Source organism: Zalophus californianus, chromosome 9, assembly GCF_009762305.2.
Source record: "Zalophus californianus isolate mZalCal1 chromosome 9, mZalCal1.pri.v2, whole genome shotgun sequence".
Taxonomy (NCBI): Eukaryota; Metazoa; Chordata; class Mammalia; order Carnivora; family Otariidae; genus Zalophus; species Zalophus californianus.
Genome location: NC_045603.1, coordinates 109763276 through 109791199, shown reverse-complemented (window position 1 = coordinate 109791199; position 27924 = coordinate 109763276). Strand labels below are relative to the sequence as shown.

General features: G+C 41.5%; 1 protein-coding gene across 6 annotated transcripts in view; it reads right to left on the bottom strand.

Annotated features, from left to right (window-relative positions):
* Nucleotides 1–27924, bottom strand: part of NRP1 (neuropilin 1) — a 137144-nt gene that overhangs the window by 18179 nt on the left and 91041 nt on the right. For 4 of the 6 annotated variants that reach the window (XM_027595428.2, XM_027595429.2, XM_035721904.1 and 1 more), the window contains 5 exons: nt 22362–22517; nt 19020–19164; nt 11709–12040; nt 7169–7313; nt 3887–3991 (listed from right to left, as the gene is read on the bottom strand). In XM_027595428.2, coding sequence (XP_027451229.1) covers nt 3887–3991; nt 7169–7313; nt 11709–12040; nt 19020–19164; nt 22362–22517 — 883 coding nt within the window. The remainder of the gene's footprint in view (nt 1–3886; nt 3992–7168; nt 7314–11708; nt 12041–19019; nt 19165–22361; nt 22518–27924) is intronic. The other 2 variants (XM_027595431.2, XM_027595432.2) reach the window with 1 other exon arrangement.

The window sequence follows — 27924 nt, the reverse complement described above, 5'->3', positions numbered from 1 at the left end:
TTGGAGAAGCTGCACAAAAAGGCAAGAGCAGAAACCCTGCCTCACAGGCCCAGAGCACTGGAAGATGGCACAAATAACCTCCTGAACATTGTCAGCTTCCAATCAGTTGGGGTTGACTTTGGGATTCCTGGTGAGGGAACCACGCAACAATTTAGCTTCACCCTCTTTTGTTCTGCATCTTGGCACTTCCATTTTCTGCTCCTCTTCATTAAACCCCTGTTTGTTTTTTTTAGATTTTATTTATTTATTTGACAGAAGGAGAGAGCACAGGCAGGGGGAGCGGCAGAGGGAGAAGCAGGCTCCCCGCTGAGCAGGGAGCCCAATGTGTGGCTCGATCCCAGGACCTTGGGATCATGACCTGAGCCGAAGGCAGACACCTAACTGACTGAGCCACTCTGGTGCCCCTAAACCTCTGTTTTAAAGTAGTATTCTTGAACTTGCCAACCATAAGAATCACCTGAGGGCCTGTTGAACCTGTGGTTGCCAATCCACTAATCCTCCTCAGACCTCACTGAACCAGAATCTCTGAGGTAAGGCCTTGAAATCTGAATTTTTGAAAGCTTCTCAGGTGAGTCTTAGAACCCACTAAGTGGGGGAGACACTGGTGTGCTCTTTATTACTTAGGTGTTTGAGAAAGCCGTTCCTCCTAGTGTGTATCTGCTGTGGTCAGAGATCATCTATTTGTTGCCCTAAGAGATAAAGCCCTGGGGAGACTCGGAGGCAGGGCATGGGGTGGGCTCCTGAGTATCATGGAAGGCTATCGAGGTGGTTCTCAGGTGCCACTGTACACCTCCCAATAGTACTGTTCAGTCAAGCTCTGTGATCATCTCTATTCTGGCCAGGTCTTCGTTTTACACTGCGGCTTCCACAGATCAGAAATTCCAGGTCGTGAATCAGAGAGCTGTGAAATTGTGCTCTTGGGATGGCAGGAAGATTTTGGAGCTAATTGACTGCAGCACCAAGTCATGTTACCCTTGCTCTTCCAGTAAATATGCTGGATGAGCAATCACACATGTGTGTGGCCTCAACGAGGCAGGTGCTAGGAAGAAGGAATTATATATATTATGGGTTAAGAAGGTGAATCTATAATGGCAGAATTGGAGGGAGGCCAGAATACATTAGCGTTCTGTTCCTAGAGGTCTTTTGGGAGAAAGACTCAAGGTGAAAATACACTTTTTAAAACCGATATGCATTATCAGTTTTGTTATAGGTTGGGAGCCAAATTCTGCTGTTGGGTACACACAGATCCAATGTGAAATTTGGCCTCCTGGTGCCTTTGAAACCAATTGTATTATCTAATGACTTCAAAGGCATTTGCAAATGAGTAACTTCAGGGGTGAATTTTCACCTTGGCAAGCAAGTACCGGAGAGCGAAATCTCTCATTTCCATGCATTTGGTACAGTTCACCTGGAATTCAGTGTTGTTTGTAAGTAATGAGCATTTTGCTACAATACTTATTTCCCACTATATTCAAAGTGGTCACCCCAGGAGGAGAGATTAAACTGACACCATCTGTGTGAAGGAACAAAACGCCACCTCGGCGAGAGGGCATTCATCCTCATCTCCCACCTTCCCTCTCCTCAGGGTTAAAGCGAGGATGCTTTTACTTTGGCTCCATTACACTCAATGTGCCAAGTTTGAGGCTCTTATGGTAGAGCCTGGGACGGAAGGAGCAAGAAGGCTGCAGAGCTGTGTGTGAGCCTAGGACGTTAGCTGCTCCCATGCGAGAGGATATCTGGGTGACGGGAGGCTTTTTGCTCCTCACAAAAATTATTACGTATGAACACACCCTTTCTCAGAGGATAACCCATAGCTCCATAAAACAAAATAAGTAAAAAAACAAAACAAAACAAAAACAAAGACAAAAACAAAACCCAAATTGGCCGTTAATGCAGCAAATGAAGTTGAAACATGAGATTCCTTCTGAAATCACCTCTTCTTAATGGGGGCATGGAGCGGCAATAACAAGACCTCTGGAAGTTCTTCATATATGTATGCATTTATAGAAATAGTGAGACAAATAGGCATGAGTTCTTCATATATGTATGTATTTACAGAAATAGTGAGACAAATGGACATGGTTTTTGTTTTTTTTTTTGCCATGGTAATACATAAAAAAATAATTAGAACTTTTTTCTATCTAACCAATAAATGATTTTAAATGCCATAGATAAACTATAACCTTGTACTTTTAGAGGACTGTCAGTGTTTCCACCATAAATGACCCATTTTCTGTGGTGTGTTACTCATTGCCATACATAATTTGCTCCAGGCTAACATACTTGCCCTGTTTCATTCAAAGGCTTTAGTTTCAATTGATTCAGTCATGAACTGATGCAAAAATGAGAAGGTTGGTTGTTCTGATATGAGGAGTAAATCTGAGGCTTTGTTTCTAATCAATATTAACTGACCACTTTAGGGTTTATAAAGAAAAGAACTCTCTCCACAAGAGGGCAATTGAAAGGGTATACTGTGATGACTATAGTCGTTCCTTTTTATGAGGAATTTCACTACAGATGTGTGACAGGGTCCACAAAAGTCCTGAGGTCTGTGGCAGGGTGTTTACAAGCAATCCTGGGAAGGTTCCACAGGACCTGGTTCATAGAATGGTACTCTGTTCTTAACACCAGCTATAGGGTTTTCAGCTTGAACTTGACATCTCACAAAGAAAATGCCTCTGCATTAATTAATTTTTGTGGCTTATGGCTACTTATATACAAGATTTGTTTTCAAAAGCCCGTGGTAACATTTACTGGCCCTATGACTGTAAGCGATTATCCTGGAAATTTGGAGGGAGGCAGCCTTAGGAGCTGGGATTTAAATGGGAACCCGGTTCATGGTACTAAATTTCTGAGCTAGATTTGACCCCTTATTCTATCTGAGTGCCGAGCTCTCTCACTCCTTCAGAGGAGAGCTTTTGAAGTAATTGGAAATGTACTGTGGGACGTTTCCTGGCAGATTTTACATTACTGCATTAGCCAATAACATGGCGCTGTTACAAAGTTACATGGTAACACCTTCAGTTTTGCCCATGGAAATTAATTATGTGGGCTCTCTGAGTCCCTTCTGGGTAAAAATACAGACCTGCAGCCAAGGGCTCATGTTTAATCTAAAATGAGAGTCAGATGCTAGATGGAACTGCATTTTGACTCAGGTGGCAGTAAAGGTTCCACAGCGCCTTTGGCCACAATAGGGTGAAAATCCTACTGCCTTGGCCCATTTCCAAGTGGTACAATCCTATTTCCCCCCTTGTCTAATATTTCCTCTGCCACTCCAAGGAGAAGAGAAGGTCACTCTCTAGCTCTCAGGGTCTTAGAATGTTATGGAGTAATACTCTCAATAAATTAGCGAGGTATTTGGCACCCACCATCCCTGATACATTTGCTAGTCATTTCTGATGTGAAATAACAACTAATTCTGCCTTTGTAAATTTTAATGTAACAGGATTTACAAAATCCTCACTTAAAAACAGCATTTCAAATATAAGCCCAATTTCATCAATTCGTTGGGTAAAGTTTCCTCTCAAGACCTTTTACCCTTGTTAGAAAATGAAAATAAACAGTCTAAAGTGTGTGGTTATGTATGGGTTGTGCGTGTGTTCTGGGGCAGGGGTTTGAAGATGTGGATGAGTTGAGCACATTTAGCCATGGTGGAGAAATTCTTATTCGATGAAGACCATCCTAGCCTCTGGCTCTGAAAATGGCTCAAATTATTGTTTTGAATGGTGGTGGCAGGACGGCACGAGGGAAGGGAGATGCCAGCCACCACCCTGACCACGGCCACGGCCAGGAGGAGTTACGCGAACACACAGAGACATGAACTAGCCGGTCTCAACTGCAACATGACTGAAATGGCACAGCAATGGGATGAAGATGGTTTCTGCACCTGTGAGCTGGAAGTCATCACCTGTTCCGCTGTGGCAGTTGGCCTGGTCGTCATCACATTCGTCCACAAGGTTCCCGTTGGGAGTGGTCGGTCCAGCTGTAGGTGCTGCAACAAGATCCAAGGGTTATGATCTCACACCTCTGCAATGTATTCGCAGGGCTCTGGCTAGGGAATCTGCTAATGCCTTTGCAGAAAACTCTAATCCGTGGTAAGAAGGCCACGAGCATGGTTTGCCTCTCTTTCAGGAGCTAAGTATACTTGGATTTGGCAGAATGCACTGGGGACTGCTTTGTTTTAGTATTTGATCTGTATCTGCCGAGGAGAGTTGGCAGCCCTAGCATTTTATACATTGCTATCTACATAAACATCCTTTTTTCTGAAAAGTGCTTGAATTCTCTCACTGGTTATTTATTCATGACCCTGGAATTGAGAACTTTGATGATAGAGATTCTGCTTCAACTGTTTCTCCTTTCGTTTTCAATGTGCTAGAGAACTCGGTTGTCATGAACTCTTTTACATTCTTAGTATTTGCTAAGTTGGTATTATAATTTTTCCCCAAAAGGGAGTCTCAAGATTCTCTTTTAGTACAATATTCTTTTTTTTTTTTTTCCTAATCGTTTTGAGTGACTCCATTTCCCTCAACTTGGGATTCCTCCTCTCCTGGGCAGGTGTTTGAGAGGAGCTGTCTCAGATATCCTGGGGTCATTTTCCCTGAGCCCCCTGGGGGGTTGCATTCCACCCCTGGCAGGTATTCGTGTATCTCTGAGTTGGCAGTTGAAAGGTAGACAACATTAATCAAAGACTGCTTTTGAAGTTCTTTAAATTTAGTTTGGTCTATTATTTTTCAGCCTGTTACTCATTCCTGCAATCTGTTTAATATTTTACAGTTTTCGGCATTCCATTTCACTTTACAAGACTTGAGATAAGGTACAGCGCTCTTGATGTCTGAGAACCAGACGAGATACTGGGAGCGAGGGGGCCTGTTCTCTGAGAGCTTCTGGCCAGTAGGAATGCATCGGTAACGGATTCTTTCTCAATAAAAATTGGATACTCTTTGTTATTGTGCTTAATTACTGAGCAGAGTTAGGACAAATATAGAAATGTAGCTAGTTTCAACTTCCCCAACTGCCCAGAACACACACCAATAATAATTAGGAAATCACTGATAATAACTAGAGAGAATGTGCACACCATCTAGGTGTCCAATATAGACTTTGTAAAATATCTACACACACATTCTGGACTCCACTTGTCGCTATCACTGGATCAAGAGAACCCTCCCTGGCAATCCAGATGCCGGTCTTAACTAAGTTATGTGCCACTTTTAAGTATTTAAAACTCTATTTGTCCGCATTCCTTATGGTATTTATTGGGGAGGAGTTCCTCATTGGAAGAGGCCCAGGGTAGGACCTGGTTTAAATTGAAAAAGTAGAAAGTGAATAATTTTTATTTCCCAATTTTACTACTTGAATATATTTTCTCTTCTGTGATCCTCTGTTTCTCGTAAATGCTAGCCCTAAGTAGGATGGACACGTGTGCAATGCTGAGTTGTAGCCCCGCCTCTTTCTGAATCCCTCTAGGTCTCTTTCAGGGCATGAGACACAGAGCAGATATTTATTAAGGGACTGTTAATCATTTTTAAGGAAGAAAACAAAAACAAAAAAACACTCCCTTTCACCAATTGTGTCAAAAAGCTTTGACATGACTTTCCCTGGATGTTGGCTTCTCTTATGGCTCAGGGCAACTTCCTCACTTTTGTGAGTGCTTGGGAACGCTTGCAGCACATCTCTTCACCGGCCATTTCTACCTCACTACAGAGTTGACACCAGCAAACCGCCACCGGCCTCAGTCTTTTCAACCAACCATTCATTCCACCTCCTAAATCAGTGCTGCTTTCCAGAATCCAGGCTAAGGACCTGCCTCATAGCAGCAGACTCCCTTTTCCAGATGAGCACATTTCTCAGCCAATGGAATGAACATGTCTGCAATTGGTTCGATCTGCCTGTCCCTTCTTTTTCTCGGTATCTTTGCCAAAGTCCTGGCACATAGTCATTCTTAGTCTGTATTGATAGTGACTGGATAATTCAGAGGTCTGAGACATGACTCCAGATATAGAAACAACTACACAATAAAGAATGGGAGATAATGGCCTGCTTTAAAATAAATACATACAAAAGTAGCTATGAATTATTCACTAGTATGGTGATTTATAGCTTAAGATTCTCTAGTGCATAAGAAAAGTTTTATGATGTTTAATGTGCTCAAGAATGTAATTATATCTGGGTAGCTCAAAACACAAATAATTTTGAAACCACAAGAAGGTGATATTAAAAAGCATTCTTCAAAACAACCATGAGCATATGCTCAATTGATTAACATCTGGATACCAACAATAGCCATCTTTTGAGCTAACCTGAAGAAAGACCTTTATGGGGATAGAAAAGTTGGTTACTCATTGATGCCCAAATCCAAGGCAGATGGGAATTCTAATGCACAAAAGCATTAGATGGTACAATAAACAAACACCGCATTGGTTTTTTCAAACATTCCTCTTATGTATTATGTGATAAAAAGGCAGAGCTGCATGCAGTTCTGAGGTCAGCGTGTGAAATGAATTTGTCCTTGGTATGACTTTCATATGATAAGTTTATGCAGTAATATCCTTAAACGGATCTCACCGCACATTCAGACATATTATCTCATGTAAAGTTTTGTTTCTCTGCAGTAGCCTAAGAAATTCATTCAAGGTAATGCTGGTATTTTAGTCTATCAAATGATGTGGTCACCACTGCAGACAGAAACTTGAATTGGACATAGAGGGCTAAACAACACTTAAAAAGTCAAAGGAACTGGTGGTTTCCAGGGGTCAGGGGCAACGTGCTTAATGGGTGGGGGGTTTACTTTAGAGTGATGGGAATGTTTTGGAACTAGATAGAGGTGGTGGTTGCATAAATAATTGTGAATGTGCTAAATGCCACTCAACTGTTCACTAAGAAATGGTCAATTTTATATTATGCGAATTTCACCTCAATAAATTATTTTTTAAAAAAGTCAAAGGAAGCAACCCACAGAATCTGAGGAGAGTTCTGCCAACAACCAATACGAGGCACTGTTGCGTGGAGTGGGCTGGAATGTTGCGCCTCACGGACTGGCAGACCCAGAGGCAGGGTCCCCCAGGGGAAAAAGTTGGCCATTTGCAGCAGCCCCATCAGGGGCATAAATGCATGAAGAAAGAGATTTAAAAAGTGGGAAACGAGATGGGACTCTGGAAATTGTAATTACCTTCCACTTCACAGCCCAGCAGCTCCATCCTCAGCCCTAGTCCTCCATGAGTGGCTCTCTCAGGGTAGATCCTGATGAATCGTGTGGAAAGAGGTGGAAAAGTCCGTAGCTCAGGTGTATCGTAGTTGTTGTTGCCTTCAAAAGACTGTGAAGTATGAGAAACGCTGTTATCAACAAAACCTCACTTTTAGTGGAAGAGTCCCTCCTTCAGGACCCTTAATAGGGCAGAGAAATAGACCCTGTCCCACCACTTCATAAAATGGCTGACACCTTTTTCATAAATGAGCAAGTGGAAAAAAACAAAACAAAACAATTAAGGCTTTTCCAAGAAGTGACAGATGTCATTTCTCAGAAACTTCAGCGCACACACTGAGGCTACCACAGAAGCTGAGGATTTAATGAGACATGTTTTCAATGATATGCTGATGTGTCTGGGAGATAGGGAGATAGATATATAGGAAGATAACTCAGGAAGAGAAGCTGCCATTTTTTCAGAGCTATAATAGACATCACATTTCCGACAAGGACGCCGGTTACATTCTCTTAAAGGAGCGGGTCCTAGTTTTGCTAAGACCGTAGAAGGTGGAGAGATTAAACTCCTGGAGTTGGAAATATTAAATTTAATGTCGTGCAAGTGCTATTTAGTCAGGAACTGGGGTTATTGAAACCCACTGAAATTGCTATTTACTGAAGCAGTACCACCTGTGGGAGGCATTTGTAGATAAAAGACCTTCTCATCTCAGGAAGGTAACAAGGGTCCTGACTATTGAAGGAGGTCCTGGCGCAGGTGGTCCTGAACTGCAGTGCGAATGGGCTTCTCTTTTTGAAGTACATTCCTAACTTGAAGACACTGTGACCTTCTTCCGGAGCCAGGCCACCCATTGCCAGGGCGGCGACTTTTTACACTGACAGGAAGGTCAAAATCCTTGAGTGGAATCATAAGAAAGTGGAATAATAACTTTTGCAAGAAATAGATAAGCCTTCTTATATCCTCTTCTCTCAGCACCATTCTTAATCCTGTCCAGGAGGGGAGGTGGGGAAGGGGGATTAGAAGACTCAAATCGCCTTATCATTGGGAGTGTCTTATTATACATCAAACATTGCACGATATTTATGGGTGCGAGGCATTGTTCTAAGTGCTGAAAATATATGAATTCATTTAATCCTCAGGACAACTCCACGAGGTAGGTTCCATCACTAGCCTCAGCTAGTGAGGCACAGAGAGGTCAAGTAATGTGCCCATGGCTGCATGTACTGTTAAGTGTCCGAGCCAGGGTTCAAACCTTGGCAGTCTTAACTGGGGCCCTTCACCACACTGCTGTGATATCTGCCCTTAGAAATGATCTAGTCTAATCTCATTAAATTCAGGAAACTGAGGTCTATAACCAAGGCCACATATTTAATTTCCTTAATGTTTCTTTAAGTGTATTGCAGTTGGGGCTACCAAATCTGATTGATCAGATTGAGTGGATGGCCAGCCCCAGGCCATGTCAGTCAGGAGCGGGGACCGTACCCAATCACTGGGTCAAGACGTACCAAACCAGCAAAAGATGTGATCGTTCAGTGGTAGAAATAGCAGGGCTAAAAGGGGCACACATGTAAGAGAAGATAGACAGATTGGGTCGGCTGTGACATAACCAGAGGTTCTCTGTGTTCTAGAAGGAAATTAATCAGCCTTTTCCAATTCAGAAAAGCCTCCAGGAATCTAAAAGGACGTAGTTAACATAGATCCGCTTCTCCCCCTTAAAGCTTCCTTGTATTATTTTCAAGAGTTAACTCACGATTGGGGTTCTGCCCTCTTGATAGAGCACAGTTGCTTCCAGTCATTGAGAATCTGACACACGTTATTGTTAGGCCCAATTAAGTGTCGTCAGCGAGGTATAATTATGATGAAAACAACATTGCTACACATGCGTGTTCTGTTGATGTTAACACAGTTCCAACAATCATAGGAGAAAAGCACTTATAGTTATGGAATCTGGGCTCTTCTCATTTTAACTTGAGTAAAGAATTAGCACAATGTAAAAACATAAAAGCTGTTGGGGATGATCTGGGAAGAATATTAGCCGTGAAGAGCCATATGGAACTGCGCTAACTTCGTTAACATAACGCTGTTTATGAAATATCTTCATGTCCTTTTACTAATTATGTTTAGAAGAAGAGGGCTTTGAGGCTTTAGATCTCCTATCTGCTCCTGAGAAGTCTAGTTAATTCAGAGACTCTGATATAGCTTGTCCGTCACAATGCTACTTGAGGGTAGGAAGTGAGGAGCAGGTATAGAGGATTTTCAATCCATCAAAGTGCTGTTTTATTCATTAAAACCCAGTACTCATTCTAGTATCACATAAAAGGTACTTGGCATTCTAAGCAGGTAACCTTCATTTGTAAGTTTAAATATAGTATGTGTTAAATATCGTTATACAATTCAGTAATATGTACTGCTCCTAAACTGAAGGTTTTACCCGTGTCCTTTTGCATCTTAAAGATTTTATTTCAGGAGAAGGACATGTTAGGAATCACAGATTAGGCTCTATGTAAATAATTTAGATGTTTTTGTGGTTTTAAATATCATAGGAAGACGATAATGATGGATAAAATAATATTTTAGGAGAAAAATCTCACATACTCATGAATGGAGTTTTTTGTTGCTGTTGTTGAAACTGAAAACCGTGTGCTGGCTTCTGGGGGACTTCCATAGGCAATGTACTACAATAGAGTGATGGTTTTAGCTTTAGACTTAATTGAAGACACGATGAAGCATACCGTATGCTTTGGATAAGACACACGTGTCACAACAGCATCAGCTCCTGACGCTGCTGATGGGCGGCATAGTCACACTTGGTGATAAAGTCAGAAGGCTCACAACTCCTCAGAAAAGATTGGCTCTTAGGGGAACTCCAGTGTCTGATGTTAATTTTACTTTTTCTTTTACCAAAACAAGAGGGGCAGACATAAAAGGGGGAAATGAAATGAACACAAGAAAGAGAGTAGCTGCACGTAGATTAAAAAAAAAAACACTGGAAATGTTTTGGAAACCACAAGTGAAGCAGGGGTGAGATGGGAGAGAAATTCTTACATTTCTGACAGCGTCCCGGCTCTCAGTGGCCTGCCGCACTGGTGCTGACCACAGCCCGTGGGGGACAGGCAGGCTCTGCAGACAGACGTGGAGCTGGCGGTCCCCGCAGGCTTCTGTTTCCTGCCTGCGATGCCCTTGGCCTGAGTCACTTATATCAAGCCACATTCCCACACTCGCTTAGAGGGGGAGCAAGGGTAACGTTCCCGCCAACGGGCTAAGATCTCTTCACAAAAGGAGTAGGTCCTGGGCAAAGCAGGGATGGGAAGCCAATTGTGTTGGGTGTGAGAAGTACCATCGGCTGAATACCATTCCCACAGTGCAGACAGAACGGACGGTCTGTGGGTTGTTACTTACTTCATCCTTAAACCAGCTATCAGGCCACCCAGCATACTCTTGGGTATCCTCTCCTGGTTGGTGTTGTGTGCTCAGGGAATGCAAATAAGTTTGATCGTCAGTCTAACTAAAACGTAATCACTAAAGAAGATTTGTTTGGTTAAAAAAAATGATACCACATGTTGTGGGGAATGTTGGAATATCTCCCTTTTCACTGGGTCAAGAACCAACTGTATTTTTTAAAAGGTTCCAATGTATAGAAAACATATGGAAGCATGGTTCACAAAAGCCAAAAGGCAGAAGCAACGATAGGGTCCACCGGTGGAAGAACGGATGCACGAAGTGTGGTACATGCGTACAAGAGGGTATCATTCAGCTTAAAAAAAAATGGAATCCTTCCACATGCTATAACTTGAGGACGTTGTGCTAAGTAAAATAAGACAATCACAGAAGTTCAAATATTGTATGATCCCACTTATGTGGGGCTCCTAGAGAAGTCAGATTCATAGAGACAGAAAGTGAAATGGTGGTTGCCAAGAGCTGAGGGTCAGGGGATGGGAGTTATTGTTTGGTTGGTCTAGAGTTTCAGTTTCGCAAGATGATGAAGTTCTGGAGATCGGTTGCAAAACAATATGAATGTACTTAACACCACTGACACCTGAAAAGGTTAAGATGGTAAATTTTATGTTATGTGTATTTCACCACAATTAAAAGGTAAAAAAAAACCCCAAAAAAACATTTAAATGAGGGAAGGGTAAGAGAAGGGGAAAGGGATTTGGTAGCCGCTAAAAGAATAGAATCTGCAGAGAGATTCTGAGTTTCTACTGGCCCTGTCAGCCCCCAGATCCCCAGCTTCTGGGCTGCCCTGTCTCCTGAGTGTTGAGCTTTCTGATGTTCCCTAAGGAAGGAAAAGTGAGCAGCAACGCTCTCAGAGACCATGTTCAGCACCTCATTCCTGGCTTCCCTAGAATGGAGGTCTTATGGACGCCATCGATCACCTCCACTGATGTCACGGCTTAAGAGAAATACAAAGTCGTACTTCTTCAGGAAAATGCAGGAGGTCCTTGATCTAAGTCAACGACGCGAGAAAGGACTTCCTCCCCAGCAGCCTCCCCCATCCCTGCACCTCACCTTGGCCTTGCGCTTGCTGTCATCCATGATCATTTTCCAATCCGAGCCATTGTTGCTGTATCCAATCTTGAATTTCCTCATGAACACTTTGTTCTCCCGGTGCTTCCCCCCCTGAATGATGATGCCCCTCACAATCTTCTCTTCCCCCAGGTCCACCTGGAGCCACTCGTTTATGTATGGGTGGGGTGCAGGTGGCAGTGCCCAGCCGGAGCGACTGGTTACCAGGCGAATATTTTCAGGCATCCAGTTTCTCTCCCCTTGGTTTGATGCTGTTATCTGGGAGTCAGAGATAAGTCCAGACACCATCCCCAACATGCCAGAGCAAGGATAATCTAGAGGGTGGAATGAAATAGATGGCGTAAGATGGTTTTCTACAAGTCTCCATGCTTAGAAAGAGAATGCCACAGATGGAATAGGCACATTGTCTGTTCCCGTTCATACACATGTTCTGGATCGTTTGACATTAAACCAGGGCTTTCCCTCCCTCAAACCTTTCTCCTACACTGGTAGAACCCCCCTCCCAGGCCCACGTTCCAATAGAGAAAATCTTCTGTAAGGGCACACATTTCCGCCTTTCTGAGTTCTTCCAAATTTAATGTGAAAGTATTGATGTTTCGATCCCTTTGGTATCCAGAACTTATTCCCAGATCCAGTACAGGCCCTGCCCAACAGAGGTTCAGTTTATGATGGGCACGAGATGTGAAATCAGTAATTTCAACAACAGGATGCTGTTCTGCCCACCCCTCGTTCTAACAGCATTAGGAACTTTCCACACAAATATCCATTGTCATCTCAAACGTACCGTGTCCAAAACCCAGTGGTCTTTTCCCTTGACACTGAATCCCTTTATCAAACTCTGTGTTTTAACCAGCGGAACGACCAACCAGCTAGTTCCTGCCTAGTCATCTTGGCTATCCCTATTTTACATTTTTGCATTCCTGTTCTGCTACTAAAACCTGTCATGTTTTTGTTAACTGCCCCCCCCACAAAAAGAAGAAATCTGTTGGCCCTGCCTTGTGGTCCCCATTTCCTTGGGCATCATCCTGGTCTGCGCCCTCCTGGCCAGGGTGCTAAATGGCCTGTTAGACACCAGTTGTGAATCTACACCACCCATAACTGCCAATTCATTTTTCCTAAAAATTTTTCTGCAGTATCATTCTTATGTCCCCAAATCTTCCATCACTAAGTAAAATAAGCCAGACACAAAAGGACAAATACTGTATGAGTCCACTGATATCAGGTGCCTAGAATAGTCAGATACCTAAAGAGAGGAAGTAGAGTGGTGTTTGCCAGGATCTGGTAGGAGGCAAGAATGGGGAGGTAGAATTTAACGGGTACAGGGTTTCAGTTTGGGATAATGAAAAGCTCTGGCAATGTATGGTGGTGATGGTTGCACAGTAATACGACTGTACACAACACAACTCAATTGTACCCTTAAAATGGTTAAAATGGTAAATTTTATGTAAATGCATATTTACCACAATAATAAAAGACAGAGCTTTAGAAAATTTCCATGGCTCTCCAGTATTTATAGGACCATATAAAAAGTCTCTATCCAGCTTTTGAGACCTTCATTTTGGTTTCCCACTGTTTATCTAATTTTATTTCCTCTTACTGACAGTATATTCCAGCTAATCCATTTTCTTCTCTAATCCTCATCATTGCCTTTCCTCAAAATGTTCCTGCTGCTCCTTATCCTCTTGTGGACAGAAATAAGGTCTGCTAGAACATTAGAACCCGGCCTCAGACTCTTCATGAAAACTTCTCAAACTACTCTAGCCTTTATTCTGAAGTCTCCTCAGAAATCTGATTGCCCGTGCGAGAAGTAGCTCAGAGTTTCACATTAAACTGTTCTCTCCTTGTTTTTAAGACTGGTCATCTTGTATCCACAGTTAGATTATAAATTCCTCAAAGGCAAGAAACAGCATCAGATCTTTCTACATCTTCTACAGCAGCCCAAGAAGCTTCTGAGCATAAGGAGAGTATCAATCATTGATTAATTGGCGACTTAATAACAAACTGTTCAATCATTCTCCTTTCCAAACTGTACACCTCAATCAAGGACATGCATAGGAACGATAACCTATTTTTCTTTGAAATAACTCAATTCTGCATAATATAATCAAAATTTAGCTTAAAAATATAACCATCCTAAGCGAGAAGCACATATTTAATGCAATTAAACTGTGTCCATGTTGTCAGCTGCCCTTAAGAACGAATTACTCAGACACTTTCCAGATGAGTTGTACATTTCAGGTCATGTCATTTCTGTATCCAAGCATTCAGTCCCGGCTCATCTAGGAATTATGCATGTCCTGTCAACCAAGCCTGCCAGGCCTTCCAGATCATGGCTTTGCAAAGCCTTTCCTCATTTACCCCTTTTGCTAGAGGCAAATGGAATAAAGCACTTCCTTACAGTAGTGGGATGGAGGGAGGCTTTCTCTCATTCTGTTCCCTCCACGAGAATGTCCCCATTATCTTGCCCTCCCCACTTGTCTAAACCACTAGAAATCTTGAGCGGTTTTCAAATGCTACAGTTTTCCCCATCTTTCCAACTAGGTGTGGTTTTCCTTTTCTAAGACTTTTTATTAGCACTTGATCTGCTTTTCTCCTATACTGATGACCATATTCTGTTCCTTGGATTGCTGTTACTTGCCTCACCAGATTTTAAGTTCTTTGGGGACATGGACCAAGTCATATCTAAAAATTTTCTCTGACTTCTTGAGCCCTGCTTTCTCTATGGTATTTGCTTAACAAATATTTGTTGAATGAATCACTTATTAACACAACAAAGGTAGCGGTCAGTTTTTGTCAAGCACCCCTTCCTGTAATTCAGTCACAGTATTTGCTCCAGGCTGGGATCTGGAAACCAAGAATAAACTCAATGGGGATTAAAAAAAATTATAAAAAGCATTTTACTGAGTGTCTATGAAACTATAGTGCTAAAAATAGAAGTCACATTTTTGGTCACTGTGGTCACACCTGATTCAAAATCAGCCTTTATAAAGAAAATGTTTAGCTGGTAATAAGGACCAGATGTTACCATCTGGAGAAATGCACAATAACCTGAATATTGTAAGGAAAGCACAACCTTTACCAGATTAACGTCCTTTCTCTAATGCAGACTTGGCTAGGGCGCAATTTACATATCCACAAACCACTGATGCCCTGCCCCCATTCAGCCAACATACCACAGTACAGTTAGATACTCATTCCTTCTTATAAGCCTGCCTCATCCAAAAAGAACAATGAAGAGGCAACTTGATTTGCCTTTGACTAAAAGTTATGTGACTCACTTTTAGCAATGATTAGGAGAAAAATTACATTCACATTTCAAAGTCTGAATGAGATACTAGGATCTACTTCTATTCTTCCATGGCAGGCTGGCTCAGCTGTGCCTGGCTACATGTCAAATCCTTTGGAAGTAGTGTTGCCAAATTTAGAAAACAAACAATCCAAGAAAAACAACAAAACAAGAAGCAGGATGGCAAACCAAGTTAGAACTTAAAATAACGAAGCATTTTTTAGTATAAGTATGTCCCAAATACCACATGGGATATACTTGTACTAAGAAATGACTTGTCACTTATCTGAATCAAATTTAACTGGACATTCTGTATTTTACTTGGCAACCCTGTTTGGATAGCTTAAAAGCAATCCTAGATGGGAGAGATGAGTTCTGTGGTGGGGAATTAAGGTAGTTCTTTTCATTGATATTATTTTATAGCAAAATCTCTGTACTCAGTTTTAAAACTGAGATATACTGGTAAACCAAATACTCAGTTTCCAAGAATGAGAAGGTGATAGCTGCATTTGATGGGTGAAACTGAAAGAGCATAATGTAATCTTCCCATGATGACTCAGGGTATTGTGGTGCCTGAGGTCATCCTTGCAAACTTTGGCTAACATAGGAACACAATGATGTGTGCAGAAACACCAGTTAAGAGACTTCTGGTTAACAAACACAAGTTAACACAGTTTGCAGTATGTTCTCATACATCAAGCAGTAACTCTCCAAGGTTATTTTCCTCAATATCCATATTTGCCAAAATGATGAAGTCTGCTTTGTCAAAATAATGAAAATGCTCCTTTGTCAATCACCCATAAAGCAGAATGGTTTGCCCCAATCTTATTTTCTTTATATCTTTTTATGGTGACACCCACTGTATACTCTGGATTTTCTAGGATTATTGTATTTTTTAAAAAATAATTTCTGAATACAAAAATTAGGTGAAAACTTGAGGGCTCTGGAAACTTTGGAGTCAAGTGATGTATTCACGGGGTAACTTTTAATTCAATAGTTTTTGTTTGTTTTAATCCAGTTTGAGTTAGGATTTGCCAACCCAAGAGGAGAGGGTGATATTTTGAAATTCAGTCATTTGTTTGTGGATAGAACTGCAAGTCAACCATCCATCCATCCATTCATTCATTCAAAAATAAGTGTGTTGAGCACGTGTTATGGTCCAGGCACTACAGGACGTAATAGAAAATAAGGCAAACATGGCCCCTGCTTCCACGGGTCTTCCAGTCCAGCAGGGATACCGAAGCCTTGTTTCTCTTGCATTGGTCTCCACTCTGAGGGGACCGTGGCCTCTGAAAGATGAAAACTATCTGCTTCTGGCAACCAAGAAGAAAACACTGATATCATCGTCTCCTCAGAGGCTCTGCTTGCTGGGACTTGTTCTAGGCCCCATTCATTGAGCACCACGCCCTCTGTCATTTACTGTGTACTGTTTAGGGAGCATTTACTCTAAGCTAAATGTGTTACATTCTTTCAATTTAATCTTCATTACAGCTGAATTAAGGTCAATCTTATTGACCAAGAAATGGAGGTCAGAGAGACAAAATGTCTTGCTCGTGGTCACACATTCACCAAATGGACAGTCCAGAGTGAGGCCTGGGTAAATGTCTGCACACTTTCTGTCCACGTGACTATCATTATAACATACTGCCTTCCCCCAAAACCTGCCTTGGTCAATTATTTGGAGACTGTAGCTACTGTGCTAGACAGGAATATCTAAAATATATCAGGGGTCATGATAAAGAGATTGGCACCATGAGCCTAAAAGCAGTATCTTTTGAGGGAAACAAATAGCTGCTTAAAATAATTGTAAAATAAAATATACGTGAAAATAAGAATATGCTGTTGTAGACATTGATGTTTAAATAAATAGGTCATTTAAATAATCCTTTAACATGTTCCATTAAGTCATTAATATTTTTATTTTAAAAATCCAATAAATTATTCACCTTCTTCAGATGTCTAGAATGAACTCTCAGGGAAATCCTTGTGAAAATGGGAAAGAGCAGTTCAAGTTTAAGTGAATGTTTTATTTAACTAAAGGGAGAACCTCAGGAGTCTGAGCTCAGACCAACACATTTAGAATCACGAAGTTTCTTCTTCGTCTTCTTCTTCTTCTTCTTCTTCTTCTTCTTCTTTTTTTTTGGTATAGTGACATGAAATTAGAAATGAGCCAGAAATTTCCACCCTGACCTCAAATGGCCTTGTTTCTATAAATTTATGGGTGGCCTCTCAAATTTCTAATGCTCTGAAAATTACCTAGAACTTTTCCTCATGTAACTGCTGATCGAAAATAAAGCCAAGGTTATATCTAACTTTTCAATGTTCCTTCTTTCTCCAAACCTCTTTCCACCCAACTCCTGCCTCCAAGGCCTTGAACTTTCTGACTCTTTGAACCTAAAACAATAAACAAGTCTGGTCTCTGGGATGGAAATAAATACGATTTTGGTAAGAAATCAGATGTTAGTTTTTACTTTCCAAAATGGACTCTCCTATAAAACGGTATAGTTTTTTTCTCCTTAGTTTTTTCTCGAGGTGCTTTTCTCCAAATGGCTTGTAATTTCATTGAAAACTTCCCAGCTGGGTGTTTTCCCCCACCTTCAAAAATCAGTGTTTTCCTTCTATAGACATAATTATACTAAAGAGGATAAAAATAAAAGCAATAGTGTTGGCATTCGTGGAAGAAGATATTAAATGCCCTATGTATACTAACATAGTGTTTAAAGATAGTTCAGAGTCTTTTAAAAGTTATTCACTTTTAATGACTTTTTGGTGAATCAGTTACTGATTCTGTTTAACTTTTATTTTTATTTTATTATTTTATTTTTTTATTTGAGAGAGAGAGAATGAGAGAGAGAGAAAGCACATGGGGGGGGGAGGGTCAGAGGGAGAAGCAGACTCCCCGCCGAGCAGGGAGCCCGATGTGGGACCCGACCCAGGGACTCCAGGATCATGACCTGAGCCGAAGGCAGTCGCCCAACCAACTGAGCCACCCAGGTGCCCTGATTCTGTTTAACTTTTAAACTTACTTTGAAGGCTATATTGTATTGCCTTTTTTTTTTAAATGAAACTTTTGCAATGTATTTACTTAAAAGAAAAGGAATTCTGGTGTGACTGCTACTGGAATACTCCAGAATACAGCAGGATCATACAGCAAGGTCAGTGGACAAGTCATGGCTGCATTGATCGCCACAGGAATACAGCGAGAATAACGGTTGTGACGGCTCTTTTATTTTCAGCTCTGCCCTGCCTGGCCTACCTTTTTAGTCACTTAATGCCTCCAGAGTGCACCTTCTTCATCTCTCAAGTGAGTAGAATCCCTCTACTTACAGCAATTTAACAGAAACTTTTAAAGTCCTATTCATGTCAGAAGAAACAAACAAAAAACTAGAAACATTGACAGATCGATTTCTAACATTAGTATATGCACTCCGCAAAGGATGGATAGATACTGAGACACAGAGTTGTCAGGGGAGTTAGTGAGTAAAGGAGTTAAACTGCTCCTTGATCTTGGCTGACAGAGCCACCTGTAGCCTTCAAAATTAAAAAGATAAAGGAATGGAGAGCATGTCATGTAATAATTTTTAGTTGTAACTCTACTGAGCACCTGTCAGTGGGCCGTGCACCCAGGAAACGGGGACGGAAGCTTGGTGTTCACCTTCATGGTGTTTGCCGACTAGTGGGAAGGCGCTGCTTTAACAAACACCTGCCACACGCCAGGCTGTGCTGAGTGCTTTAGACCCATGAGCTAATCCATTATCCCAACAACCCCGCATGGCATCCACTGTCATGTTTCCTAGGTGAGATAAGTAAGGCTTTGAAAGATAGCCAATTCCCTCCCCAGATAAGCTAGCCAGGGGTACAAACAGGACTTAATGTCAGATCTGTCTAAATCCAAAGGACATACTCTTAGCCACAAATGAAAATGACTACATTTGTATAAAATAACTCTGCCTATATTTAAAGGTTCACGTAAGTCAAAATGAGGCAATCTTCAAGCTGGAGCTTACCTGTGATCTTGCAGCCATATACTTCAAACCTCATAGAAATGCCAGTTTCCCAAGTCACAGGTTTGATTCGGACAAATCGAGTTATTAGTGGTTTAGGGAAAACTCCAAACACAACATCTGTGGGGTTGGTGTTTCCCTGAAAGATCTATGTAGAGAAAGAAAAGGACCTTTAGATTTAAGGTGAATACAAAAATATGTTTTCACAAATGCCTATAAAATTATTTACAACTTCAGCATTGTCCATCAAGGTTGAGGCAGCATTAAAAACTTGTCATGTTATTTTTTCAAATGATAGCAATCAGAAAAAATCATGTGTAATACAGAATGTTGCCCTAATCATCTACGCAATTTTCTGAGAGCCTAGAGCCTCCAAAAACACTATTACAAAGGTAACATTTGTTAAGGCTACATGCTATCATCTAAAAAAGTTGGCGATTATTAACTTTATCATAAGGACCTACAGAATACTATAGACATTTCTCACACTACTTTACTTTCCCAAGAACCCCAGAAGGAGTACTTTTGGAATTCAGTGTAGGGTCTGGCTTTTTGAAAATTCTAGGCTATGTTCCCAGCTACAACACTGGGGCAAGTGGTCTCCCCCCTTTTAACTCAACTTCTTGATGGAAAAATCTTATCCCTGATGTTAATTAATAATTTCCATCTTTTTTGGGTTATTGGTAAAATCATGTTTTAGTGGTCAAAATCTAAACCGAATTATAAATGATATGCAACTAGAAATCAGCTTTTCCAGGTCTCCCGCCTCTAGTTTTAAAAATGAGTCATTTTATTCCAAGAAAGATGAGGCATGTAACTACAAATGTAGTTAAGTGCCAGTCACGAACGAGTTTCCCACAAGATCTGTTGGGGCCACGCTGCCTGGGCATGGTGCCACAGCCTGTTCTCTAGCAAGATCTCTGAAGAGCGGAGACTGCCATTCTGGAACACTCTGGCACTAGACTGCTCTGGAGGAGCTGAAGGCCTCCACTTCTCTGGCTTTCACTTCAGCCCTGAACTGGGGAGAGCCCACATGAAAGTAAAAGCAACTAGCACTCTGCTTCTCACACAGCCTAGCCGCACCGTATTCCTGTTAGGTTGTGTCACTTGGGCGTTGCTGGGCCCCTCACAGGCCTGGAGATTCCTCCCCACCTTTTCACGTAAGTTCTCAGAGGAGGAGAACAATTTCCTAGGGCTTGTTCTTCCCCTGGGAGAGAAGACTTCTAAAAGTTGGGATGATGTTTTTGCTTCATTTAGCTTAAGGGGCCTGCACGACAGAAGGTGGTCAAATGCTTTATGAAGTTGGCTGTTAGCCTGATCCCTCTCCAGAGATGGTTTAATATCATAATTTATCTAGCCTGTGATGGCCTTTAGATTTCTGTCCTACTTCAGCAAATCTCTCTGGGAAACAATCTGTGTGGGAGCATTTTTGTGTGACAAAGAATAATGGGTAGCTACCGGAGGGAGTAGAGTCCCAAACCGTAATGCTTGAAGGGTCAACAAGTCCACTTCAGGGAGAGACTGGCAGTCAGTTAAGAGGGCTGCATGCTCCAGCACAGGTTGGGGGGTGAACTCTGGCTCACACTGAGGGAACTTTACGTTTGCTGAAAACCACGTTAAGTGCATACATTCCGTTCAACATAAAGAGGATGGCTGGAGTTGTTGTTGGTTGAAGGCTGGTCTTGATGAGGTATGGCCAACTCTCCCTGAAGAAGGCAGGGAAGACGGTGGAGGCCACGGTCGGAGAGGCCCATCAAAGGAAGGAGGGTGGGCAACAATAACGAGACTACAGGTGGATGTTCGGATTGCATTTAGCTTCAACGAATGTGCTCAGACAGACGCCACACTTATATCTTTGCTGAATCCTTCTTTAATCTGTCTGCCTCCCGCTCTGGAAGCCCTTCTGCGTCCCAGGATACTCCAGATTGTGGGCCTAGCTGTGTGCATTGTCAGACATCGGCCCCCCCCAGAACCTGTGAGTTCTGGGCCATGCAGACAACCGATGGCCAACAGTTGACGAGGACGTGTTGGAGAAGCAGCCCTCGTGTTTTAAAGAAATGGCCTGAAGGCCTGAGTTCGGGTCTCCTTACTCTCTCTAGATTCTTTTATTTGTTGGTATGTCCTTGGCATCAGTGTTTTGGTTTATTTGTTTGAAACTAAGGCATGTCTTCCAAAAAAATACTTCAAGAATAAGTCATAAAACTGAGGGTCAAAATTTACTTGCTAAAGCTTCACAAGTGTTGGTTGTGAGGGTTTCTCTTCCCCAGATGGAGGATTGGCTCCATGTCCTCCAGGGCTAGGCAGTGGCCTTGAACTTCCTGTCCATAGAAGTTTCCTCACACAGAGTAGCTGTCTATACATCTACTTTTATCTTGTTTGCCCTCAGTAAGCGTGGGGGCTTCGCAGCTAATCAAAGGGAATTAACAGTTCTTTCACTTCACACTCAGGAGGTTTTTCTTAGTTCCAGACCGAGGAGGAGAAAACCAGGCCACATATGCTCAAAAGAGAGACAAAGACATGTTAATTGGCCTCTTCCCAAACTCGGAATTTCAAGTTACCTGGATCTTTGCTGCTATCCTTGTCAATTCTATGCATTTTGCTTGGCTTCAATTGAAGGCAAGCTTTCAATTTGGGGGAAACAGTGAATATGTGTTCTCAGAAATCTTTTGATTAGTAAATCAGAGCAAGCAGAACTTCAAAAAAACAGGCAGACTGAGAAGAACATCTCAGTTCCAAATGATTTAGGGCAGGGTGCCCGGGGTGGGGCCTGGTTGGTGTGGCTACTTTGGTTAAGAGCAGTGAGGAGGTAGCATCAGATTGTTTGTGTGATGTGAGGGAACACTGCAAGCTGCCTTTCGTTCCCTTCATTCTAACAGAAGCAGCCGAACACACTTGTAAATTAGTTTGTGAGCCACAGAGGGTAGATGAAAAAGAGTTTTCTAAAGCCAGCCCATTACGAAGAGGAAGAAAGAAGGAGTCTATGAAAGAAAATGAAGAAACACAGCGAAACCAAACAAAACAACATGCCTAAGGTTCTAAGAGGACAGTGCTTATCCTGTGCACAGTCCGTAATCCCATGGGAGGTTTAAAGTGATTCTTGAGTCTGACACTTAATTTGGCTGGTATTGACTTTTCTTGGAAACATCTGTATAATTTCCTCTTGGCTTCTGGATCTGGGAACATGAGACCCCCTTGGTCAGATATAAACCTCTAATTGCACTTTTCATTTTAAATCAATCCAAAACTAAACCAGGCCAGACAGAAAGCTCCCAAACAAACAAGTAAAAATTGATCATCCATTTCAAAGACTTAATTGGTTGGGGGGTGGGTGGCGGCCACACTTACGGCAGGTTTATTTCCTTCTTTTATGGTGATCCAGTCTTCCCCATTGGAGCTAATGTCTATTCTATAAGTCTTGACGTAATATTTCTTCTTGGTTTCCTTTGAAATGGCTCCCTGTGTCCCAACAGCAGTGACAAAGCGCAGAAGACCCAAGTCTACCTGCAAAACAAAACAAGCATGGTCAGTCACTCACCCTGCACCACCATAACCTGAAACATCTTTTCCTGTGGGTTCCACAGTGTAGCTTTCATCCACCTCAGAGCAATAGGCCCTAAATCCATCTGGCATCCACAACCCCTAACTTCCCCATTTCATTCCTTCTAAAGGTAGGCACAGATATGGGGTGCCTGGGTGGCTCAGTCGGTTAAGCGTCTGCCTTTGGCTCAGGTCATGATCCCGGGGCCTGGGATGGAGCCCCACGTCAGGCTCTCTGCTCAGCGGGGAGCCTGCTTCTCCCTCTCCCCCCCCTGCTCGTGCTCTCTCTTCTCTCTCTAATAAATAAATAAAATTTTTAAAAAAATAAATAAAAATATCTTCCTAACAACACATTAGTATACATTATTTTACAATTAGAAAATCAAGACAAATTCACACATTGGACTTTCGAGAGGCTTGGACTAGAACTCAGGTCTAATGGGATCCTATTACACTGGTCAGCATCTACCCCCTCCCAGATTGCAGACAGAAATGATATGTCTCTGAAAGCACTGTGAGTGTTGTCGTTTAGAGAATGGGCCAGAGATTTATAATCTGGAATGGAGGGGAGACAAGGACGCAAAGTAAGGATTTTTGTTTCATCTTTAAATTTCTTCCTTCCCCCTATCTTCCCATGGTCTTTCTTGCAGTTGGGCTTGAGAAGAAGGTGGATTCCAAGGCATCATCTGGAAAGGACTGATGCCTCCATGTGACAATGTCTAGGGCTCACGAGCTCCAACTGTAAGTTTCCAGTGGAGTTCCTCAACACCAGCGCCTGTCTTCATCTCTTACGAGCCTATCTCCTACCCCAGAAGGTTGGGCTGCTTGTGACCAAAGCCTCAAGGTCCATGATTTCCTGCCAGAGGTGTGCAGTGGCTTGGGTTGTTCTTGTGACCCTGTGACATGAGTGGGCAGGACAAAGATCTAAGCATCGGGCACTCGAGGGTCTAGGATTGGTTCTGCCACTAGCTAGCTGTGGGGCCTTGGACAAGTCACTTCTTCTTGAGGTTTCCAGTTCTCATTTAAATAAAGGAGTTGGACTAGATAACCCGGAAGGAGAAGATCCCTTTCAGCTCTGACTTCCGATGATTCGAGGTTTCCAGTAAAGTAAAATACAGTTGACCCTTGAACAATGTGGGGAGTTAGGGATGCCAACCTGCCACATAGTTGAAAATCAGTGTGTAACTTTTGACTTCCCCAAAACTCAACTACTAATCGTCTACTGTTGACCAAAGACCTCACAGATAACATAAATAATCGATCGACATGTATTTTATATATGTATTGTATACTCTATTCTTACAATAAAGTAAGCTACAGAAGAAAAAATGTTATTAAGGAAATCATAAGGAAATCCAGTTACAGTACCATACAAAAAAAAAATCCACTTATTAGTGTACCCTCACAGCTCTAACCCAGGTTGTTAAAGAGTCAACCACAGGTTTTTTTTTTCTTATACCTTTCCTATTTCCATCATTAGTAACCAAGAATCGTCTTAAAACAAAAATCATTACTAGTTTCTATATATTAGAAATATTTTCAATTTCCTTTTAGGGATACATTTGATTATTTGTTTAAAATTGTTTCCCTCATTTATTATACCCTCTACCTATTTTATCTGTGTATAATGCAGATACTTTAAAGAAATGATACACAAGTATATGGCAAATACTTTTTAAAGGTCACAGAAAGTAACTGCACATTACAACTGCTTAACATTAACAAAATGTTTCAACAGCACATTCATTATTAAGAGGTAAGAGAATGCCATTTTCCAGTGAGAACAGCAACAAAAGCCAAAAAGCCAAAAACAAAAAACCCCCAAACATACCCCCTACCCACCACCACCACTTCTGAATCCCGTTTTCCACTTACTGCATGACAACCCAATTTTCAGAAAACAAAATTTCAATTAACCCTCCAGTCTTATAGGCCATGAACACCTAAAGAATTTCCATTTTATGTACAGTCAGCCTCATGAAGAATGACTATTGTCTTTCATGAATTGCTTTTTCCTGAAGGTCCTTGGAGTAGTTAAATCAACATGTTGCCAATTCACTTCAAAAACTGAACAAAAAGTTACATCCAGGAAAAACAGCTATATCACTAGCCCATAAAAACCAAGTTGAAGTTACACAATTCAACAATGGCAGATTTCATCTAGAAAGGAAGGGAGCACCATTCAATGTAAAACTGTCCTTATTTCATTTACTTGATTTTAAAGATATAAAGTCTATGCTCTGGTTGCTATTGCCAGATTTAAGAGGAAAAAAGAGCAAGACTTTAATAGAAATTAATAGTTTAGGATAATAACAGTAGATGCTTTAATCTTAATTTAACAAATAAATATTTACCCAATACATTTTTACCAAGGGCCTCTACTCGTTAACTGAAATTTGAATTTTTTTCACAAGTGAACCATAAGACTTTGTATGAATTTGTGCACAAATTTCAAAAAAGGGAGGCAATCCACGTTTGCCAGATTTACAAATAAAAATAGAGGATCTTCAGTTAAATTTGAATTTCAGAGAAACAACAAATATTTTTAGTACATGTATGTCCCGTGCAATATTGGGGCATACTGACAGCTGGTTCATTGTTTACTTGAACTTCAAATTTAACTGGATGTTCTGTACATTATCTGGCAACCCTAAATCTAACTCTATTCCAGACAAATAATCATGGGATTATAAGTTGCTGCAAAAACTCTCTCGATTTCCTAACGCTGCAATCTGAAAGTTAATGGGTACTCTGGACATGGTTGCACTCAACAATTTCAACTCTTTTCAAATGCTCTCAGAACACTTAGTGCTTTACTGACTATCCTTTGAGTCATGCCCAATGCCATATCCACTTTCATGCTGAAGGGTCCTTAAAATCTTGACGTCCAAGGGAGCATGAAGCAGAGCTATTTAAATAAACTCTTCCTGTCAAACTTACAAATGGCTCTTCAGTTTGGAAATGATTAAATCCCCAAGAGTGCATATTCAGCTCAGGCTGATTTGAAATAACTCTAGAACTTCATTTCCTGGCTGTCCCTCTCCTAATTTTTAAATTTTGTTTTTAGGGTAAAATTTGGTTACCAGGTAGGAAAGAAGTTAATTGGTTGTCAACTAGAAAAATCCTAGGCATTAGAAACAATTGACTTTTAAAGGAAGGAGTAACTGACTGAAATTAACTGGGTATCCAACACGGGAAATGTCCAACGTCCCATATAGAAAGGCTGCCAAAACCTGTGCAAGAATCCCTTGTAAGAAAGAAAAAAATATTTTCTTTCCTCAACAGCAATGAAATGCATTAGCAACCTCCCCTTGTAATTGCTAAAATTTCCTGCTGTGCTTTTAAACTCTGCAGATTCTCTTATTTATCCCACACTGGGATACTTGAAATTTCATTTCATTTTTCTTCCTCGCATTACTGCCACTGGATTTAGTAAGGATGAATGACAACTTCCCAAATGATTAGGGCTGGGGCCTGAACCTTTGCAATTAAAACCGGATGTACGCAGAGCTCTAACAAGACACAGCCTCCCTAGCACTGTGGGGGCCCTCACACTGGCAACACCAGGGAAGTTCTTTCAAGTCTCTTCTCCCTAGGTATCTTCGAGGAGTGCCCTCACAGCATTTGGTCTTGGGAGAGATGCATCACCATCAGCCTCGGAAGCCCTGCTGCTCACACTTCCCGTGTCTGTGTCAGCAGACCCAGAAGGCCTTACTGCCTAAAGCCTGGCTGTTCACACTCTTCTCACCAGTGAAGCTGGCTCTGCAAATCATGACATTGGCCTCCGTTGACCTTTTTCGTCTCACCTGCTGTGTCTATCTGTCTCCGACCGTACCTTCCCGCCACATTAAATTATTTGTTATTCCTCACACAAGATAATAAGCCCTTCTGTTTCCTTGCCTTGCCACATGAAGTTCTCTTGACCTAAAATAAACTTTTCCTCTTTTGTAACTACAAATGACTCTTTTCTCTCTCTGGTTTGGTAGGCAGAACGAAGTTCCTTCTTCCTTGGGGATGTTTGGTGCATAGCTCATGTCTCCACCGCTGAACTCATCATGTTGTGTTTTGCTCTACTCCCATCTAGACTTTTAAGATTTCTTCTAGGAGTATCTGCTTTTCTATATAGAAAAGTAATAGCTGCCTAGTGAAAATTTATAAGATACAGAGAAGATTAAAGAAGAAAATAAAATCTCCATAAGACCAACATTAGGAAAAAGCCACCGGTAACAGCCTCCCAGAATATTTTTTTCTACGCAAAATATATGTGGATGGTATATGTATGTTTCGTCATTATAAAAATGAGGTTGTATTACCTCTAGGCTTGATAACTTGCTTTTTGTTTAGTTTGCTGGGTATATTTTCATGCCCAAAGTATTTTTCAATGGCTTCGTGTTGTAGTCCACAGTGAGGCTGTAGTGTAATCTATTTAATTGTTCTGCTATCCATGAACATTTTCATTCAACTTAATTGACATTCACTCAGTGGACACTTCATACCACTTCTCCTCTAAGTTCTATAGTAAGTGGTGAGGACAGAAAGAGCAGTAAGAGTGTGGGAAACACACACACACACACACACACACACACACACACACATGATGACAGAATGGGGCGTTGCACAGAGGAAGGAGTCAACGCACTGCTGACATTTTGCAGCGGACTCTAATGACTAAGACAGGTGTTGGAGGATACACAGTAGAAGCTGGCAAATGGCACAAAAAGGAAAGAATGTTCTGGTGAGAAGGAGGATCAAGAGGTGCAGAGGTAAGCAGGAGGAAATGAATGAATGAAATAAATGGACCCTAAACAACTTACTGTTTCCTTCACCTCTATAGCCCTTATTTTGTCAAGAAATGTATTGCTCTTTGTTTTGTTTTTAAGAAGTGCATTGCTCTTTTAAGAGTATTGCGCTCTGGTCATTTTCAAGACGAAATAATTAGTTTTCATGAAAACTATTCAAAATCAGCCACTGGCCATCCTCTTGGTGGTTTAGCTTTTTGAATTATGATGAGCTCTCACCAACCTCACATCATAATAGACAAGATTGGCGACCCAAGACAGGCAGCTGGAAAGATAAAGCTACAACCCCAGAACAGTTTTACATAATGCCACCCCTCTGTGTTTTGGAGGGTTCATCGTCCTGAACAATACTTCCTTTCTTTCCATAAAAACTCAGACACACAATAACCATAATTAAGTAACCTGCTTTCCCTAAATCCAATCAGCTCTGTTCCAATCACTATCTTCTCATTTTGAAAGAATATCATTATTCCACAGCTGCTTTATTTTTAATTGGAAGATGGATGTGATTTCACATCTGAGTTTGATGCACTTCTGTTTAACATTAAGGGTGATGGTGAGGGGGTGTGAGG